The sequence below is a fragment of the Bombyx mandarina genome, chromosome 11 (genome assembly GCF_030267445.1).
Source record: "Bombyx mandarina strain Sakado chromosome 11, ASM3026744v2".
NCBI lineage: Eukaryota > Metazoa > Arthropoda > Insecta > Lepidoptera > Bombycidae > Bombyx > Bombyx mandarina.
The window spans coordinates 10,745,490-10,767,151 of record NC_143218.1 but is presented as its reverse complement, the minus strand read 5'-3'; the positions used below and the strand labels follow the sequence as shown (position 1 = coordinate 10,767,151).

Genomic DNA, 21,662 nt, shown 5'->3' with positions numbered 1-21,662 from the left:
GCAGCATTTACGTTGTAGATGTCTATGATAACTGGGTAACCACTTAACACCAGGTGGGTCGTGAGCTCATCCACAAACCTAAGCAATAAAAAAAATCAAAAATTAATTTAAAAAATTGTTAGCATATTAAGAGTTTGAATTACATTCGCCTATCACTACTGGGCTTTGTATACAAAAAAAAAAGAAATATTATAATCTTTCTTTTTTTGTTTTTGTACACATACCTAGTCAGGTCATAAATTCTGTCACATCTTTAATGTAAAATAATTGAAACAAGTTTATTCATTACGTAACCATTCATATACCAAAATGAACTTAACAAAACATAGATTCTTATGACACTAAAGTTTATTCAAAATGAACTCCGTGATTTTGAATACAAGCCTTCAATCTGCGCGGCCAGTCGTCTATCGCAGCACGAACGAGGTCCACGTCAATATCGGCGGCTGCCTTAATCAAGGATGTCTTGAGTGACTCCAAATTGGGATGAGGCTTTAAGCACGCCTTTTCCTCCAAGTGTTGCCATGTCTTGTAATCTAACGAATTCAAATCTGGACTGGAGGAGGGCCAGTCTTCGTGCCGGATGAAGTCAATTTCACGCGCCGCCAGCCAGTCTTGTGTGCTCTTCGCTCTATGAGCTGGCGCCGAATCTTGTTGGAATACCCAGTGCCTGTTATTGAACATGGTATGAGAAACAGGTTCCACAAGGTTCGTCAGGACTGTATTTTGATACACAACTGCATTCGTTTTTACACCTTTCTCACAAAAATGTACCTCTGGTAAGCCCCAATAAGAAACTCCCAACCATACCATGAGCGAGGATGGAAAATGACCTCGTTGGTCACGCGGAATACGGTTGCTCGCTTCTTCACTACTGTATGCGTACATCTTATCATTTTGTTTGTTGTAGCTCTCTTCTACGGTAAAAATTTTTTCATCCGAAAAAAGAATTTCCCGATATTTTTTTCCCGCGTACCGCTTCAACAAAGCGCGGCATCTCTTCAGTCTCAGGTCCATTAGACGAGCATTCAAACGATGTCCTGTTTTTCTTCGATATGCCCGAAGCTCTAAGTCTTCATTTAATACCCTTTTCACTGTGGTTCTGCTTAACCCCATCTGAAGGGCCAACAGTTTCTGCCTACGTTTGGGATTTCTATGAATTCGCGCCTTCACAGCTTTTATCACTGCTGGAGTCCTAACAGACCGAGGGCGACCACTTCTTGACCTGTCGTCTACACTAGAGTCTTCATTGTATCGTTTGATGGTACGATAAACGAATCTTTTGGTTATATTCAAATTTTTCAGTATGTTAAAAATTTGAATTGGCGCGTAATCGCAACGATGCAACGCAATAACTGCAACACGGTCTTCTTTAAGCGTTCACTCCATTTTTAAAAACGAGTAAAATTCTAAAAGTATACATTTTTATTTTCATGAACAATTCGAAATTCGAATTCAATAAACTTTTTTGTGGCCAGCATTCTAAAAGAAAAGTTTTTACTGTGTGACAATACTTATGACCTGACTAGGTACTTATGTGTTTTACTTATTTTCTTCTCATGTTTTGAGTCCTGTCCTGGTGATGTTGTTTACTACAAATTATTAGATGGAATGCATAATTGCCGGCTTGCGATGTCGTAACGCGTTGGATTCATTTGGCATGTTGAACTCTCGAGCGTATTTTAGCCCCTACAATGTTGTCGGTTGCCATTTATGTGGGCGCCGTGCCGGTTGCGTAACGGGTTGGCTATCACACCGTATGTACATTTACTGAGATCGGTGAGAAGTGGTGTAATTCTGTGTGTTTTTACAGCTGCATTTCGGCATAGGCCCAGACTCGGTATAACTCTAACTGTGCTCTGACGATAAACAGACGGCCACTGTTGCCGACTCGCTGAAAACATCCTTTTGCGTCATCGACCCGCTATGGTTCCTGCCTTGATCTATTTCGAAAGAATTTATGTCTTTCTTTGGTCAAAAGTTTACCACGACTTCTGGAACTGTTAAACCATTATTCCAGATTGTGGAATTACTACAACAGGATTTAACAAAATATGTTATTTCAATACACACTAAAAATCGCTCAAACATTTAGGATTATTTTAATTAACTTTGGTTGCAAATTACATTTTTCGTAAATCCTTTGATTAGATAACAACCGTTTTCTTAAACATAAACAGATAAGCTATGCTACATATCTCAGGATTATCTCTGAAAAATAATGTTTTTTTTAATCTGATTTAATTAATGCATGCTTCGTCCCTACATTCTCAATCACCAGTAAAAAAAGCGTTAAACGTCCAGCGATGGAAATCAATTCATCGCGTTACGAAAGTCAATTGGATTCCAAATTTAGATAGCCTCGGCTAACCATGTTTACATTCGTTGTGCAGAAAATTAGAGCAAGAACGACACCATAGAGTCTTGAAGAAAAATCTAGAATTATTCAGTGTCTTTAAATTGGATAAGGTCTGGTGAATACCTTTTTGAAAATGTACCGTTAACTGTTTATAACTCGTTAAAATAATTCTCGTTTGAGATCCGTATGGATACATTAATGCAATACGCCTCATGTATGTAGGCTTTACATAAACAACGTTGATTGTTGAGTTTTGCTGAAATGTGTTCCGTTGCCTATCCATCTAAACAATGAGTCACGAGTGTGGAATATATCGTTTATTTATTTTAACGTTGCTCGCAGTTTTTGGATTATTTTTCATTTCAATGCGATATCTCACGTGAGACGTGTAAAAGTCGTCAAGATAACCTCTAAATCAAAAACGCGTATTTCATTATGTTTTTTATTTTTTAATACGCTTTTATTAGCTTCAGATGTTAGTATGTAACGGAATCTTTGAACATGATTTTGACCTCCTTCAAAACGTCGGATTAACTAGAAATTTGGTATACTTATTAAGGACAGATGACAATTCAATATTTAAAAAAAACTGAAAAAACTGAAATTAACTAAAAAATGAAAAATAAATAATAGTTTAAAAAAACTAACAAAGTACGCTTTTATAGAAAATCCCACTAAAAAAAGCGTGGGTTGCATGGTATCAGTAGTTATAAATATTTTATGAACAGATATGAGTAGAAGGGTTATTTTGATAATATCCTGAAAAGCACTCCACGCTTTTTTACAATAAAATAATTTTTTCTTACACTATTTTTAATTCAAATTTATTTTTTATTTTTTAGTTGGATTTTCTATAAAAAGCGTATATTGTTAGTTTTTTTAAACTATTATTTATTTATTTTCTGAAGTTTTGTTTGGAACAATAAAATTGAATTTAAATTTTGATGATATTAGATCCGTATTCAGTATAATTGTAACTCATAATGAAAAAAATATGTTATAATTAAAGTTTACCAAAGTACATACAAATTGAAAACTATTACCGAATTGCCTAATTCGAATTCTATTTAAAACAGTTGCCCAATTTGAATTTTTTTGTCTGAAGTTTTTTAAATGTTTTTGAAAATTTTAAACATTCATAATTAAAGTGTACATGTGGAGAGAGGCTCATAGTTAGCACACACTGAACAAACTCCACTGTTCTATCTATTTCTGCTGCAAAGTTCGCATATGAATTTCGGGCAATTGTTTTAGGGTTGATTGTGAAAATTATTTGTGATGTTTATAGACTTTGTTAACCACTCAACATCAGAGGAGCCAAAAGCTTATCTACCTATATAATATTATACAATAAAACCTAAAGATATATCTTACACTTACTTACACTACGTAACTTATCCTTACTTGAATCGAAAACGGAAGAATTTGCTTCGGAAAGTTTATGTATTAGTCGTTTTTTATTAAGTTACTAGCTGACCCGGCAGACTTCGTAGTGCCTCAATCGATAAATAAAAGACCTAAGCTTTTGTATAAAATAAACTTAAAACAAACAAAAGGAATCCGTCCGATGGGGGACACATCAAAGGGAAAACAAAATTGTTATTTTTATTTAATTTCGAGCACTTTCATATTTATCTACATTTTAAACCTTCTCTGGACTTCCACAAATAATTCAAGACCAAAATTAGCCAAATCGGTCAAGCCGTTTTCATGTTATGTCGTGACAACGGAAAACGGGTTTCATTTTTATATATATAGATTACATTCACCTAACTTATATGCTGTATATATAGAAATATTTGAAGCTCATGGCCGTCTAGTCTTGATGTTAAGTCATAGAATACCAGAGTTTGAAGAGTCGAAGCCCTTTCGCTCTAGTTATCAATACTAAAAATGTTTCGAAAAAAAAAAAAAAAAAGAAAAAGACAGTTTGGCAGTAACGTATTTGTGGGGCGTTGTGGACGATGTAACTAGGTCACAACTCTGTCGCGGCCGAGGTGCGTTCCACAAATCATATTTAGCTTAACACTGGAGAATCTCTGGTTGTTTTTCTTGGAATACACCTTAATGAAAACATAAGCATTTGATACGTGTTTCAAGCGATTAGTAGTGAATAATGTCAGTGTATTTACAGAATGATTATTATGTCACATTTGTCCACGGCTGAACTCTGGCCACTCTTCCACTATAAAATTATTAAACTATTAAAATACATCTATGATAAGTTCAATAATAAATCTTTGGGATGTTTGTTTCGTTTGAAAATCCTGAAAAATTAAATTGTTTTTCATCGTAATCTTACTTACGTCGAAGGGTCGGACTCATTACGCTCTGAACTCCGTTAAACGACGAGCTTGTGTTATCACAGCGAATACGGAACTTAGGCTATAATAGCGGGAAAAAACAGAATGAATGAAAACAAAAACAACATTACATGACAATACCGTCATTTAGGTTGACAAACATTAGCACGTGGGTGGAGACAGGTGCCGGCTTCCTACGCGTGTTCCAGGGCCGTGTGCACACGTGACGTAAGCCTCTCAGCCTCTTTGTGACGTACGCATGCCGGTATACCGCGGGACCTTCGTTCATTCATTATTTCCTATAACTCGCTTACTATATCATTAGACAGTCTTGCGTGGGTCTATTGGATATATACGAATCTCTTATCTCGTATCTAAGCCGTGAGTAAACTGACTTTTTTATTGCAAACCGAGAGGGCCTTTCTAGTGTTAAATAGTGATGGGAGCCCTTAGGTATCACAAATGTGGTGCCACTATTAGACTTGAGGTTGAAGACTTGTATTGTTGAACAGATACAATTCAAGTTCATTCAAGACCGCAAGCATGGCTGCAGAATTAGGTAGGATAGTGGTATCTACCTATGTAGGCTCGCAACTCGGCTTGTCGTGTATAAAAAAATATGAAAATAATTATTTAAAGTGAAACGTAAATTTAAAAATATAAGTCTCTTAAACGTTGTGTATCACCAGTAGCTTGTCGGCTTGGATTTCGGTATTTAATTTAGAATAACAATGGAATACATTAGACAGTGATGATAATATAGCGATAACCGTAATTAGGCACGGCACACGTTGTCCAACGGCAGCGAAATGCGTGTGCCCAGCTGACATCTTGATTGACGTGTTACGTTACATACGCGCTTTAGTTTGTAGGAGAGTAGGAGCGACTCAAAGAAATTAAACGGTAATTTTTCTAACACTTTAAAATGTGTTCACTTCAAACGCAATGCCTTGACCTGTATCTACTACATAATGTTCCGAGGAGCATTCATGTTGTATTTTTTTTCAGCTTTTGATAAAAAAACAAATTAGCATAACATGTATTTTATATTTCCGGTTAATAATATTGATTATGTCGTTTACTATGTCGACTTTTAATATTGTATTACAGTTTATATATATTAAAGTAAATATATTACTATTTTTTGCTTACACTAAGTTGTTAGTCGTGGCGTTCTTGCCGTATAGATTAATTCATTATTCAACAACAACGAAACAAAACGCAGCGATGGTAAAAAAAAAACATTCTAGAAACTGAATGAGTGTGCCTACTAACCGATTGACTAAGTAACCGTAGTGTCGGTTGGTGGCGAATTATGATGATACAGTCGTGTGGGAGGCGATGACACGAGACAAATCAGAGCGGCGATGACTACTCTAGACGAACGAAAATACAATAATTATTTGCATTTTTCTTTCATGAACTAATAATCTATGTTTCAAAAATAAACCTAAAATACGTCTTTCGAATTAAAATTCCTTAAATCATACACGACGTTGTTTTAGATGAAAAATGTCTTTCAATCACTCCATTTTAAGACTTGTCTTTTTTAAAGATCGATCGCTCGATGGTAAAACTGTGAGCTAAATTAAATTGCAACGTGAAACATGTGTCGAACGAACCTGTTGGGTTTTGGAGATAACCATTTAGATTTCAAGAACTACCATCAATATTTTCTTTTTTTTTCTTTCAATATAAAGCGCGAACTCAGAACGAAAATGATAATTTAATTATTTAATTAATCTTGCACTGATTTGTTTACAATAATTAATTATTTAATTAATCGTGCACTGATTTGTTTACAATAATATTTTATGTATCCGATTCCAAAGATAACGACTTACTTTGATATTTTAAATTCGTAAAATTGCTTTAAGAACGGCCTGTACAGAAATGATCACATCATGTCGTGTTCTAATTTTAATTTCACATTTAAAAAATTAAAATCAATACCATATTATTTCAGTATCTAATAACTTTAAAAACAAATATCATGCAAAAGTAAATGACGCTGAATAATATATATGATCTTCGCTTATCGTAAATAATAATAATATAGTACAAATCTGGATTTGAACAAAATCTCTAAACGCTCATATACGGCTTATCTACGTCAATGATTCCATGTTATTCCTAATATTATAGGAAATTTCGGATGCTGGTTTCACGTTTTTGAAGTCTGCATTTGTTTACCTTACTTTTAGTTTTATATTGTACATGACTCAACATACACAGATGTTTTATTTTCAGATCGTATTTTCATTCCCTCGTGAATCCAGCTTTATGAGAGTTTAAAACATTACATAACACTTCCATATTTTTTTTTCTACGGCAACTCTTAATGTGCGTTTGCGTTGTGCTTATGGGAAAACAGTTTTCGAAGATTATTATGTACATAAAAAATCGTTATTAAACGCGATCAAAAATGTTAATGTCACCGTTATTAAATTTATGTTTTTGCTCGTACCACAGTGTACATTTCTTATAAACAATTCCTTTAAATTCTTATATGTTAACTTATATGTTAACTATGAATGTGGAAGGATTTAGAGGCAGAGGTAGACCTAAGAAGAAATGGATGGATTGTGTGAAAGACGATATGGGTAGGAGGGGAGTGAGCGAAGAAATGGTATATGATAGAAGAGTATGGAAGGAGAAAACATGATGATGAATTCCTTTATATTCTTGGCTCATTCTAGTGTCTTCTTCTTCATGCATGACGTATTCAAGTTTCAGAACTAGCTTCGTTCCTACCAACGGTATAAGACGTTCTCGTCACACGTATATATTTTAGCCGTATTGATTTAGCATTTGGATCATTTCAATTTCTATATTATATTGATAAAATTATAATACAAAATTTACAATGGTTTGAAAGAAGTTTTAAATGTACTAGTGGTCGCCCAGTAGTCGAAACTCGACTATAATTAATTGAAATTATAAGCTTTGAACATTATCACGGTTCTATTGTCAAAGACTACATCTATATTCACAGATTTCGCCAAGACTACACTATAGACAAATAATATTAAAGACAAACAATATTAATCTATTCTCAATTTGACCACAGACTTTAAACAATAACAAAAGTTTGACAATTGACAATAAATAAAAAGTATATATATCTATTATGTACTACTATGTATGTGTTGTGTCAAATACATGGTAGTGTGTGTAATATTTTTTTATTTTATTGATTTAATGTATTTTTTATGCAGAATAAAAAAATAAAATTAACATTCTGCACTCCTCTATATTTTCTATAAGTGTGGGAATTTTCATTCTCCCTCCGCGCAATTTTCGTAAAAACGGGTACCAAGTTTTATTTTTAATTTTTTTATTGCTTAGATGGTTGGACGAGCTCACAGCCCACCTGGCGTTAAGTGGTTACTGGAGCCCATAGACATCTACAACGTAAATGCGCCACACACCTTGAGATATAAGTTCTAAGGTCTCAGTATAGTTACAACGGCTGCCACACCCTTCAAACCGAAACACATTACTGCTTCACGACAGAAATAGGCAGGGTGGTGGTACCTACCCGTGCGGACTCACAAGGGGTCCTTCCACCAGTAAAAAGTTTACCAAGTTTTTGATTCACGTATTAATTATATATTTGATTTGAAAGAGAGCCGATCGTCGTGCGGTGGAGGCGAGGGCTCGGAGGGCTCGGACGGGCGCGTGTCCTGGCGCGTGACACTCGACCACGACCTGGTGGAGACCCTGAGCGCGATATACCCCGAGTGGTTCAAACCACAGCAGCGTCGCGACCGCAGCCGCGCAGCCTCGCCGGTCTCGCCGCCTCACACCCCGCCCACGCCGCCCTCAGACGACACGTTCAGGTCGGTTCTACTACTACAAGAATAAAAATTACTACGCATCTTATTTTCTCGTATTAACATGCTTCGTAATGCTGCGTCGTATAAACAAATGAATTGCTTTATTCTAATGTTAACAATGTGTTGACTGTTATTAAATAACTTGTCTAAACACGATTCTCTTATTTCAAAGATTATTAATAAAAATAAATTGAAGTACTTCTTAACTATTTGTCATGGCTATTGCATGGCATGATATTCTTATTTTTCAAATGAAATTATATCTAGGCATAATAGGTAAGACGGTCGGTGAATCTAATCGGAAACCTAAAGATTTTTACTGCATAAATACGTAACTTGTACGTGTTCAGAAATAATTTGCACGGTGAAAGATAAAAATCGAACCGGAAACATTTACCAAGTGTTTGTTTTTGATGGCAGGAGTAATGTAAAATTGTGCCGCAATTTATCATCACAATCCTGACTATTTCGGCTACAAATTGACAATTGTTTAAACTGTGTTATCTTTGGTCCTTAGTGACCGTTGAACCTACTGCAAATAACAAAGTTTAATAAGTTAATATAGATTAAATATAGGTAAAAATCACGCATCAAATACTAAGGTTTTTTTTTTAAATATTGATAATTTAATATATTAAGTTAAAGTAATAAAATTACTGCGTGTTGATCGATACGCGTGCAAATGTGAAAGGTCATCAGCCGTCTTAAAGTAATTGTAAATTACGTTGAAATTTTCTGTTATATATGTATATGGCTTGACCTATTTAAGCTGATAAAAGGGCTTAAAATTGATGTACAATGTTGGAGCTTCACTAAATAGCAAGGGCTAATAATACCGCTTTATTTGGCCCATAAAGCAAAGTGAAGAGAATCACATAATCATAACCAATATATAACATGAACTCATCAACCAAGAATGTTTTTTGATGCGTAAACATGCTACCAAAACCAAAATGGAACGTAAACGAATTTCGTTTTCGATACACCGAGAATTAATTGAACTAGTGGGCCCCCGGTAGTCGAAATTCGACTATAATTAATTGAAATTATAGGTCTGTACACTATTATACTTCTATAATCACAGATTTCGTCAAGACTACACTTTGGATAAATATTAATAAAGACAAACAATATTTAATTTATTTATTGATTTAATGTATTTTTTTTGCATAATTAAAAAAAATATATTAACATTCTGCACTCCTTCTCTATATTCTCTACTAGCTTTTGCCCGCGACTTTGTCCGCGTGGAATAATTACTTTGGCATGACACTAAATTTTACCCTCCTCTTCATTTACGTAGAAAGTGAAAATATTTTTGTTATTGTTTGTATTGTATTATATTTTGTATTGTATTGTATTTATTGTTTGTATAAATGTTAAAGAGTTATTTTACCAAAATCGCGCTTTTTAATCGACTTGCATTGATCTTAGCGTGATGTAATATAGCCTATAGCCTTCCTCGATAAATGGGCTATCTAACTCTGAAAGAATTTTTCAATTTTGAAATCAGACCAGTAGTTCCTGAGATTAGCGCGTTCAAACAAACAAACTCTTCAGCTTTATAATATTAGTATAGATAAGTGTGGGAAATTTCGTGCTTCTCCCTCCGCGCAATTTTTATAAAAATGGGTGCAATTTTTTGGTTCACGTATTAATATATAGATGTTATTGCGCTGATGCAGCTCTGGTGCGGAGGAGATGGCTGGACGGCAGGCGAGCAGCAGCGGCGCCAGCGAGCCGTCCAGCTCGCCGCGCGTGTCGCCGCCTAAAGTCATCGTCGACGACAGCCCGCTCCAGCCTGCCATGGGGAAGCATAAAGAATGTGAGAACCGCCTTATTACACGCAGATAGCGCTTAACATAAAAAAAAAGTTGTGTGATGTCGTGGGACACCGGTCAAGCACCGGTCATCGTTCTCGTCGAAGCCGTCGCTTGTGACGAAGGGCTCGACGAGTAAATTAATCCTCAGACACAGCCCACTGAGTTTCTCGCCGGATCTTCTCAGTGGGTCGCGTTTCCGATCCGGTGGTAGATTCTGCGAAGCACGGCTCTTGCTAGGGTTCGTGTTAGCAACGTCATCAGGTTTGAGCCCCGTGAGCTTACCTACTAGTTAGGGCGACGCTGATATAGCCTCTCAAGGTATCAGCTTAGTTAGGAAAAAAAAGGGACACCGGATAGGAACGAAGATTCTTATTATAAAAATATTAATTTTAAGTTCTAGTCGAGGTATAAAGAAAATAAAACTGAAGGTTTCGCAACAGCCCACGGTCATTCGGTAACGTGCGAACTTATTGTGGTACACTTCATTCACGGTTGTTTGCATAAGAGTTAGTGTATTGCGCAAACGAAAGCTCTGAGATCGTGGTCAATGAATGATAAAAAAATATGTTATGTTTTGTACGTTATTACAAAGTTAAGTCGTACACTGTGTGCATTACTAACAAAAATCTTACGTTACGGACGTTTTTTCCCGGTTAGGGTACCCCTCCGCATCGTCCCATAAGGAATTTCGTTCCAAAAAAATATAGCACTGCACTAAAAAGCTTTTAATAATACCGGATCTATAGTCTCTGCCTATTTCGCAGTCTTGTTTGTAATTACATAAGTCGTGATACGTAGTAATTGAAAAAAAAACGTTTTTCTTTCTTAAGACACTAATAGCATATGTTATTCCCCAGTACAGGCAGAATTATTTACAACATAAAGGTTTTTCTGTAAAAATATTCGCTAACGTCTTAATTAAACTATAATCTTACTTACGCATAGGCAGCTGTTAACTGAATTAACTAAACTAAAAAAGTGTACCCTTAGGAACAACAGGTCAATTCAATAATTACGTTGGTTAAATAATAAAAGGGAAACCATTCGTATTGTGTGTAATGCAATGAATGTCTAATTCACTTTAACACTAGTATAGAACAAGGCTGCAATACAATTAGTATGCCTAAAGAATCGTTGTATCCGGTAATGCTCTCTGACTCCGGCTTGCAATATGAATAAAAAATAATAAAGTGTTTGCATGTCCCTCGTTCACATTGTTTTCCGATATAGTGCGACATTTGCGTGCGGCGTGAACGCGAGCGCATGCAAAGACGCCCAGTAACCCACAATATTCGGCCCAGTGGTAGTGAATGTTTCGTCTGTAATACGGTCGCGGCATAACACTAGTTTCCTTGTGCAGTGTTTATTTATGTTGGCAACTGGCCAGCGTTGTCCGCCCATCGTTCGCTGTTACCCGCCACAAAAACAAATGTATAGGAACTCCATTCGCGCCTACGCCCTAAAGCCGAGACCGGCTCGATCGATATAATTTGTGCACCGATCGACGCATCGATCACGTCGGCGCCCGTGAACGATACGCTACGTCAAGTTCGTCACCTGGCGTCATAACACACTATTTTTGACGACCACATGTCTGATGTTCAATCAGTGCCCATTGTATGCATAAGTCGATCGGGACACCCGGTATGGTTGTCGTGTCTTGTTATTGGCCAACTAACGCACACGCTACAGTGAATGATACTTCGAAATATGTATGATCAGGAAAATTATTGTCGAGGAAAATGTAATAAATCAAATAACGTCACCCGTCTATACTCGTAATCGAATAATGTTTTGATTGTTTATAATTAATGTACTTCTGCAGCGTTGAAAGTGAAGCTGATGATGCGCCGGCCCATCAACCAACTCGTAGCGCAAGGAATAATGCCCCGTAAGTACTAACAGTTAATCATTCGAAGATAGGCTGATTCGGTTGTTACGAACTTTGAAAGTGTTTATGCGTTCTCAATTTATAGCGCATTCAAACGATGAAAAATATTTACGATTACAATTCTTAGTACGTTTTACGGCAGGCGTAATTCTTAGGACAGCGGAATAAACAACTGATAATTGAAAGCACGTTCGGCTGTTTATTACATCGAAAATAGGGAAACATAAGTTTATGGTTTTATTAAAAAAAAAACTGTGTTTGTAAAATACAATATAATATAAATGTAACCTTTTTTGTTTTTCAGCATTAAAAACACCGCCGGCGTATTTTGAACAATGCAAGCAACTAGAGAGAGCCAAAACAGGCGATTTGCTGAAAGCAAAAATCCAACGACGACCAGATCGTCAAGAATTAGAAAGGAGACACATTTTAGAACAAGTATGTGTTATATTTTATAATTTTGTATTTATTCAGGATGGTCTTGTTGTCGGGATTTACTTGAAAGTATTAACATTTCATTAACTGAATACTTACCATATTGAGAAAAAAACTCTTTTACTTGAAAGTATTATAAGTGCCATTGCTTGACTCCTGTTGTGACAGATAGATGACGCTATAAATCTATAAAATGAGACAGTTGATAATGCTTACGAAACTGATGATTGGTAGAATTGTAGAATTGGTAGTTTCAAATGTTGAACTGTTAACTTTTTTCCAGGAAAGCCATGTGGATCCGAGTTTGGCTGAAAAACAAAGGATGCTGAAAAAAGCACGATTAGCGGATCAACTCAATGACCAGCTTTCACACAGACCTGGTCCTTTGGAGCTCATCAAGAAGAACATACTTCACACTGAGGAGAATATAGAAACTGCAGTAAAAAGTGGAATACTCGCATTTAAAGCCACCAGCGAGGGCGCTTCCGGCCGACCTCAACATCCTTCCTCGTACTGTGGACCGCCCGATGAAGTATCACCCTCACCGTCACCTCCTTCCACGCTCTCACCCATAAGCGTGACCTCGCCTCCGCAGCACCCTGCTCCTGGCAAGGAAAAAAATCGAAAGAAAAATAAACAAAAACAACAACCAAAGGCTCGATTTAAATTTCATGAATATAAAGGGCCCCCGAACGCACAAAAAGCGTCTTCACCGCCCGGAACGGTCGAGACCCCATATGAACTTTTACTGCAACAGCAACAGCTTCTCTTGCAGCTAATGTTGCCCGCGTCTCCAGCGCCGTCAACCGCGTCCGTGACGTCAGACTGCTCCGACGTGCTGCCCGCGCCTCCCCCGCCCCCGCTGCCGCCGGCGCCTCCCTCCGCGCTCTCGTCACTGTCCCCCTCCCTACCCGTCGCCTCGCGATTTGAAGATATGAAAGTGTCGGATCTCCGTGCCGAATGTAAGCGGCGGAACCTCCGAGTGTCCGGCCCAAAGCCACAGCTAATAGATCGATTGAGGCCCTTCCTCGTCGAGAAACAGGAAGAGGCTCCGAAGTCACCGGTGTCCGTCGCATCGGTGCCTTCTGTAGCTTCAATGGTTTCCATTGCGTCTCCGGACCATCGAATCAAGATCGAGCCCCAAGAAGATATCGTTCAGTCGCAACGCCGGCAAATCGAGGAGCTCGAACGTAAACTAGAGGTGTCGCGGCAACAGCTGGAAGCGGTGCGACGCGAGGCAGCCGGTGCGGCCGCCAGTGATCAGGGTCGACGTCTACTGCAGGCGCATCTTTGTGTAACGCAGCTCCGTGCCAAACTGGATGCTCTGCAACAGTCCCCGCCACCACCACCCCAACCTCAATACGTACGACTCTTCACAATGACTCCACCCGCTCCGAATCTCGACACAACTGTCGATTCAACACTTCAAAAACCTGCAAATCCTGCATACATACTGAACGGCGTAAAGGTGGTACCCATAGCGATACTTCCGACGACGCATTATGAACCGGAGCGACTGGCACCTCCTCCTCCTCCGCCGCCACCTCCCCCGCCGCCCCCGCCGCCGCACGTGTCCTCCCCGCACGATCATAACGAGGAAAGTCAGATTATGGATGACGTGCTTGAAATTTTAGTAGAGAACGGTGAATTACCACCTTCGGCTGTAGGCGACGCGGGGGTCGTCACTCCAGTCGTGGATGTGGGATATACGACATCTAATGATTCTTTTTCACCTCACGAGGTACTAACCGATGACCTTCTCGGCGACACGCACGTGCGTGATTCACTCGCCGCGGACGAACTGCAAAGAGAACTCGACGACATTCAAAATGAAATAATGAATCACGTCGATCTTCATCCCGTACAGTCTGACGAAAGATGTAACGGAGAGCGGCGGGCCCCGGACATCGATGCGGATCTCGGCGTCGACATCTTGAACACTGGAGACTTCCATCCGGATTTCGTTTCCGATCCGAACGGCGCCGACGACGACTTCTTCGAAAGTCTTCTTTCCGGTGCGACAGACGACGGCTCTCACGTTCCGATGGACGTCGGAGAAGACCAATCTGAGAGAACGGTCGAGACTCCCCTGGCCAGCGTCGACATCCTCGATCATGTCCGGACCGGCTTCGATTACATGGATGACTTGTCGCTGCCGTCGTTTCCTCACGACGAGCACCACCACCACGACAGCTTCGAGAGGCGACCGTGCGAGCTAGACCTCAAGGAGTGCGGCATCGACATCGGGCCGAGCGCCGCGATGGACAGCGAGGGCTACGACTACATGGACACGGAGATGATCCCCAACATGTTCGGTCGCGGGCACGTGCCGCAGTGCGACCCGCTGCTGGGCGGCGTGCTGTCCCGCCCGGCGCCGCGCCCCGCCCACAAGCACTACTCGTGGGAGCGCATCGAGTACGACGCCACCTGACCCCCCGCCCCCCACCCGCGGCTCCGCGCCGTCCGTCACTCGATCAGCGGGGGGACCCGAACGTAGACGTTGTTCTGTGCGCGCGACACAAAGTGTTCGCGGTCAACGAGACTGTGAATAAAGTTATTGGTGTTTGTACTTAACGTCGGCACGAACGCTCTCGTGTCGCTAGATAGTAGTTGAAATATTTCATTCGTGTCACTTGACGCGCGCCGACCGGGAACGTCGCGCATACTTGGCTCATCTGTATGTAATAAGTTCATTTTATTTTATATTTATAGCATATTTACTTGTGTATATATTGAAATTAATAATACTCAACATAGTTGTGGAAATCTGCATTCCGCCCGATGACTATAAAACTTAGGGGAAAATCGTCATAGGAAATCTTTATAGGCACACTAACGTTTCGACCTGTCGTATCTTGAACTGACTTGCGCAGAGCTTATAAGATTTCTCATGTTTAGTTTGGTGTTGTGTCTATTTATTGAAATCAAATAAAATGCTATCTTGAATACTTGGATAGCTATTTCCCAGTAAATAAGTGACATTCCAGTCTTGTTGAAAGTGCTAAAAAGCACAGTCGCCTTACAGTGCTCGAAATATAAATTTTGTTCATCACTAAAAAAAAATGCGTTTAACTGAAAAAAAAAGTGAACAAAGAGCACATTGACAAGCCATCGTCATGGGTGGGACCAGCTTGGGAACAATGTTAGTTATGAATTCATTAGTTTATTCAGGGGGGCAACTCCCAACACTCCAACAGTTGAGCAAACATTGGTTCACTATCACTTGTCTGACACTCCGCTCATACCTAAGTTCTTGTTAAATTATTCTATTATATTTCTTTATGTAAGTATAGCATAAAAGCTTATACGAAACTTGATTTTCGTTAATTTGAGTTTCCCTAATTCTTATAGATTTATATCAACATAACATTCTTGAAAATGTATCATTCCAATTTGTCTAAAACGTAGGCTAGGTGCGTCGTAATAAGTTGCTGTTATATACCTTGTATTTATCCAGTAGTTGTGCAGTGAACTTAAATCAAACAAGGAACTGTGTATTCGGAATGTTTGCGCAATTGTTGGAGTGGACTATTTATTATTTATCATTTACAACTCGATTGTACTGTCTTAAGAATTTGTTCATAACTAGAAGAATGTGTGAGTGTTTTCACTAATGTGTTTTGTATCTGCATCCATTGGTTTTATCTTGCGTTAACTACTGCTTTGTCGGCGTGAGATCAGTAATGCTAAGGAAATATTGCCATTTTTGCATTTATGTTATTTGATTTTTGAATACTTGTTGCTACAACGAAAAATGGACACAGATTACTCCTGCATCATTTGTGTCAATTAAATCTGTGGCGGAATAAGTGTAAAAATATATTTAGAGAATACCGCATTCGTAAGCTCTATGTAAATTATTTTTTTATACAATAATTAACCTAATTTTATGAATACTATATAATTGTTAATGTTGTGGCTACATTAGTGAGACTCATTGAAAGTTTGCATTGTTACGTGTCGTTGGTCAGGTCGCAATCTGTTCGGTTGATTAAGAATAGTCTGTCGCGATTCCGAAAATTATGTTTCGGTAAACTTTGAAACTGCAGTTTCTACATAAACTCGTATATTGTCTATACTAATATTATAAAGAGGAAAGATTTGTTTGTTTGTTTGTTTCGAATAGGCTCCGAAACTACTGGACCGATTTGAAAAATTATTTTTCCATTAGAAGCCGACATTGTCCCTGATGAACATAGGCTACTTTTTTTTTAATTTTTTTTTTTTTTGGTTTCATGTGTGTTTTAATGTTTCCGAAGCGAAGCTAGGGCGGGTCGCTAGTATTGTTATAAAAAGCAAGAGTCATTCTCTATTGTGAATTTAGCAAACACCTAATTACTTTCAGCGACTTGCTCCCATAAATATTCGCACGTAAAGCAATGCAAAGTTAGATAATTTAGTCAGAAGTCAGTTAGGTGGTGGTAGGACTTGTGAGTCCGCGCGGGTAGGTACCACCGCCCTGCCTATTTCTGCCGTGAAGCAGTAATGCGTTTCGGTCTGAAGGGTAGGGCAGCCGTTGTAATTATACTGAGATCTTAGAACTTATATTTACGTTGTAGATGTCTATGGGCTCCAGTAACCACTTAACACCAGGTGGGCAGTGAGCTCGTCCATCTATCTAAACAATCAAAAAAAAAGTTAAGCCCTGAACTTTACTGTAGATCGAACGCGCGTAATTTTATATCGCAGTGTCTCGATGCGAACTTTTGAGCTAAAATGTAGCCGCACCAAACTTAACATAAAAATGACTCCGCATAGGAAAATGAAAAATAAGAAATTTAAGAACTTGTATGTTGAACATATATTTTATGTCACTATTAGTTGATCAATGGCAATTAAACTTGTATATTATATTTATATGGCTTGTTATCAGATCTATCTGCTTACTTGCTAGGGATGCTACTGCATGCTTTCGTGATGGAAACAATATGAATTGCGTTTGCATATAAATTGGTGCTATAAAGATTTAATATCGAATTAATATTAATAAAATTCTAGAAAGCATCCGGGTGGAGCATGTGTTGCGCTGTATCTATAGTCTGCAGCCGAGTCAAGTCATCACATCATTTTATCATTTTAATGCATTAAAACTAACACGTCTGATCGTCAAAAGATCGTTTTATTTTAAGTTGTATTCCATTATCTAAGTAAATATTAAAACAAAATGATACCAAGACTATATAACGAAAATCTATTTGCTCATTATCTAAATTATAATATCCATAAAATTAGCCAATAATTCTAATGTTCTATTTATTTATTAGCTTACAACATGAATATGTTCCATAATAATAATTTTACTATGATCTTTAGGTCGAGATACCGTGTTTGTTATATTATTTATTTAATAATACCTGCTTATGTAAGGCATCATAAATGATGTATTTTCCCTACATTATCTGCTAAGTGAGATGTTTGATAAGTATACTTTATATTAATTATTTAACTCGTGATTATGTTAGGAGAGTTTAATATCTGTTTTATAATTATAAGTTCGAAGTGATAACATACTAATTGTTTATTTATTATTATTCATTGCATTGCTCTCTGAAATGTAACCAAACTACGTAAAGAAACAAATTGGCTTCATTGTAACGCTTTCAACCCCATAAATGTGTTTGTACAATTTCTTCATTATATTAGTGCTTAGAATTAAAAATGGGCTTTGAGCCTTAATAATACGATACAGAGCTAGTATTCAAAAATAATTTATGTATAAAAATAATAATGATGTGATAAGATGACAGGAGTCGTATCTGTAGTGTAACTGGATAGTTTTTTTACCTTGCCCCTGTAATCAAACCTTGTACATAAATACTAAGCCTTTTCTAGTTTAAGGAAAGAACGTTAAATAAAAAGTTTTGACAAATATTGTTTTCTTCAGTCTCCACACATGATTCTACTGTTTATGCCCATTAGTATAGTAAATAATAAAGTGGCACACAAAGGTTAACATAGGTCGTGCATCACTGTTTACTTTTTGATTAAATAGGTATAGTAACCGGCAAAATTCTTGAGCAAATGACCTTGACTGCGCAGAACCGAATTTTAGATCACTTTGGTGGTGAGGGTGAGGCGCGACGGCAGGGGAAATCGTATCGAGCGCGTTATTGGTAGATCAGTCGAACCTTGCGCCCCGCACCGCGCCCTCGTTCCGCTTGCTCCCAAAAGTACGCTTGCGTATAGTGAAAAGTCTATCGTTATTAATCCTTAAGTTATTTGTTATAATTGCTTGTTGACTTTGTTGCCATTGCTATTTGTTGAGTGTTTGTTGATTTTTTGTAAAAAATACACTATGCAGTGACAAACTGGTGTAGTATTCAAAAGAAAGGGTAGAAAAATTGTGTACGACGTATATTGCTTCATTATAAAACAGGGGAAGAATGATATGGAAAAAGTAAAACAGACTTCGGAAGCAACAAAAACATCAGTGACTACTGTTAGGTGCATTATTAACGAAGCTAAAGGCCCTGGCTTGCTCGCCGTGTTTCGGACTCCGGGTAAGAAAAGATCAGGGAAGAAGAAAGTTACCGGAATGGATAGTTTCATTCAATCTGTAATAAAAGATGTAATCATAATAACTACATAACAAGCAGCGAAACTCCGTACCGTAGAAAGGCTTCGAAAAATTTAAAGAAGATATAAATTTTTAATGGCTCGGAATGAAGTTTACGACGAATTATGAAAGAGCTAGGCTTCAGATGGAAAAAAAAAACAGAAAATAATCGGAAGCTGGTAATTGAAAAAAGTTACATTCGATTACTACGAATCGAATATCTTCAAAAAATAATTAATTGTAGACAAAAAAGAAGACCGAACCGACCGAGTTATAAACTACACCGATGAGGCCTATGTCGACTCATCACGATGATAGCGACTCGGGTGATGAAAACAGTGATGATGATGATGGTCAAGATTATGATAACGAAAAAAAAATTACAAATACCAGCTTCGCTTCAACTGAACCAAGACCTGGCAACAGCTCTAGTTTTTACTTAATAGAAGGAATATCAATTTTACCCCAAGATTAAATTATTAAAATTATTAACCTATATTTTTTGTTGATGTTCTAATAAATATATAAATAAATACATATGCTGATTTTAATAATTTAATTGCATTATGACGCAGAGTAAATAATGTTTTTGCGCGTGAGTGTACCATGCGCGAACTTACCCCCACTACGTCAACAAATGCTCAAGAAGTTTGCCGGCTATTATATGTGACGGGAAAGTCGTTGCTACATCCACCGTCGCCCATAGTTCATACTGGTGGTATTGTGTGAAACTGCACCTGTAGGTACCACCGCTCCGCTTATTGAGTTTGAAGATTATAAATACATGCGTATTGATTTGATTTTAATATGAGGTCGCCGTGAAGATTTTCATCCTTACAAACAACGTTGCTCCGACGGCTATCCTGTGAGATTCGATGATCTGTGTGCTTAGTGCGAGTTTCTAACGTTCTCGATTGCGTAAATATTAAGCCAATTTTGTATGCAATTGGAACAGCGCCCCTAGCGGCATACGTACGCAAACGATCCCATTCCATACAAATATGAGTTAACTTTTACGCTATAGAGTACGTTAAAAAACTCGCACTAAGCACACTGAAGTGTTATGATGGGTGCGGGCCGCGTAAGCGAACACTTTACTTGCATAAATCATAACTTAACGTATGCGTTATGTAGAGTAGCACCTTGTTATAAGGCGGATCTCACAAGATAATGCAACCCATAGATCATTTATATGGTGCATTAAAACCATGGCTGCAAGAATTTTATCTGTAAACAAGGCGGAGAAACAACAAACTGAACACTTTGATTAATGTCTCAAATTAATCATCTTCATTTCATTTCACTCCATATCATTTTTCATAAAAATAAGAATATAAATTAAAATAAGACATGACTTAAAGGTCTTAGCTACCAAGTCATAAAATCACTTTTAAAAACTTAAAATTATGGTAGTTTTCCAATTACAGCACAAGAGCGCATTATGCGACATAATGCTCAACTAAGCATTATGCCGCATAATGCGCTCTTGTGCTGTAATTGGAAAACTACCAATAATTGTAGTTGACATACAGCGCTTTGGCTTTTTGACTTTTTGGCGGGAACGCGAGGTGTGAAGTTGTGCGATTTGTTATATTTTGTCTATTTAGTGTTTCATCAGGTTTAAATGTGTAATAACGGTGGTTTATTAACTGTTTAGTATCTGTGAAAGTGCACAAATGTGGGAAAATGATACAAAGCCGTTGGACGTAACTTCTCGGGATCCTCCAAAAAGTCCACTGAAAAAATCTCAGTAAGCGACCACCATTTTACTGAGATTATGTTTCATCCCATATCATCTCATTTCATTTAATTTCATCCCAGTTGATTAATGTCTCAAATTAATAATATTCATTTAATTTCACTCCATATTATCATTTTTCACAAAAATATCCCATATCATAACATCTCATCTCATTTCAATTCATTTCATTTCATAATATCATATTTCATAAAAAATATATATATAAAAGATTAGGCTGTATGATGTGATACTTTTGCCTTTCCATTTGGAAAAATAAAACTACTACTACTTTCAACTACTTTGACGTACCATGACATGGGGTAAATTGGGATCCTGGGGTAAATTGGGACAAACCTGCGGAAGATTCTCAAAGTACTTGTAGCACGGAATCTACCTAATTTTCTTTAAGGTAATATTTATCAATGTATAGAAGAAAAACCAAGTTAATTATGGAAGTACTAAGCATGAGTTAAGTTGGTCCCAAAAATTCGTCAAATTAAATTTAAAATAGTGGTTAAAAAGTGCGTTTTAAAACAGCTTAAAGAACTTTTAAAAAAAGTGATATTATCGTTGTTTTTTCAATAAGATCACAGTTTATATAAGTTTTTAATACACCTGGAAATACCACAACAAACGGTAAGTTGCAATATTCTTATTTTAAATACAATATTTCGACAAAATAAAAAATATTTATTTTTTCCTTTCTTTTTGGGGA

General features: G+C 37.5%; 1 protein-coding gene across 5 annotated transcripts in view; it reads left to right on the top strand.

Moving 5' to 3' along the window:
- The window catches only part of Mrtf (Myocardin-related transcription factor), a 42,131-nt gene extending 23,612 nt beyond the window's left edge, over positions 1–18,519 (top strand). For all 5 annotated transcript variants that reach the window (XM_089731479.1, XM_089731478.1, XM_028185218.2 and 2 more), the window contains 5 exons: positions 8,291–8,504; positions 10,187–10,326; positions 12,150–12,215; positions 12,520–12,653; positions 12,934–18,519. In XM_089731479.1, the coding sequence (XP_089587605.1) occupies positions 10,203–10,326; positions 12,150–12,215; positions 12,520–12,653; positions 12,934–15,081 (2,472 nt within the window). In that variant the 5' untranslated portion in view covers positions 8,291–8,504; positions 10,187–10,202 and the 3' untranslated portion in view covers positions 15,082–18,519. The remainder of the gene's footprint in view (positions 1–8,290; positions 8,505–10,186; positions 10,327–12,149; positions 12,216–12,519; positions 12,654–12,933) is intronic.
- The last annotated feature ends 3,143 nt before the right edge of the window (positions 18,520–21,662 follow it).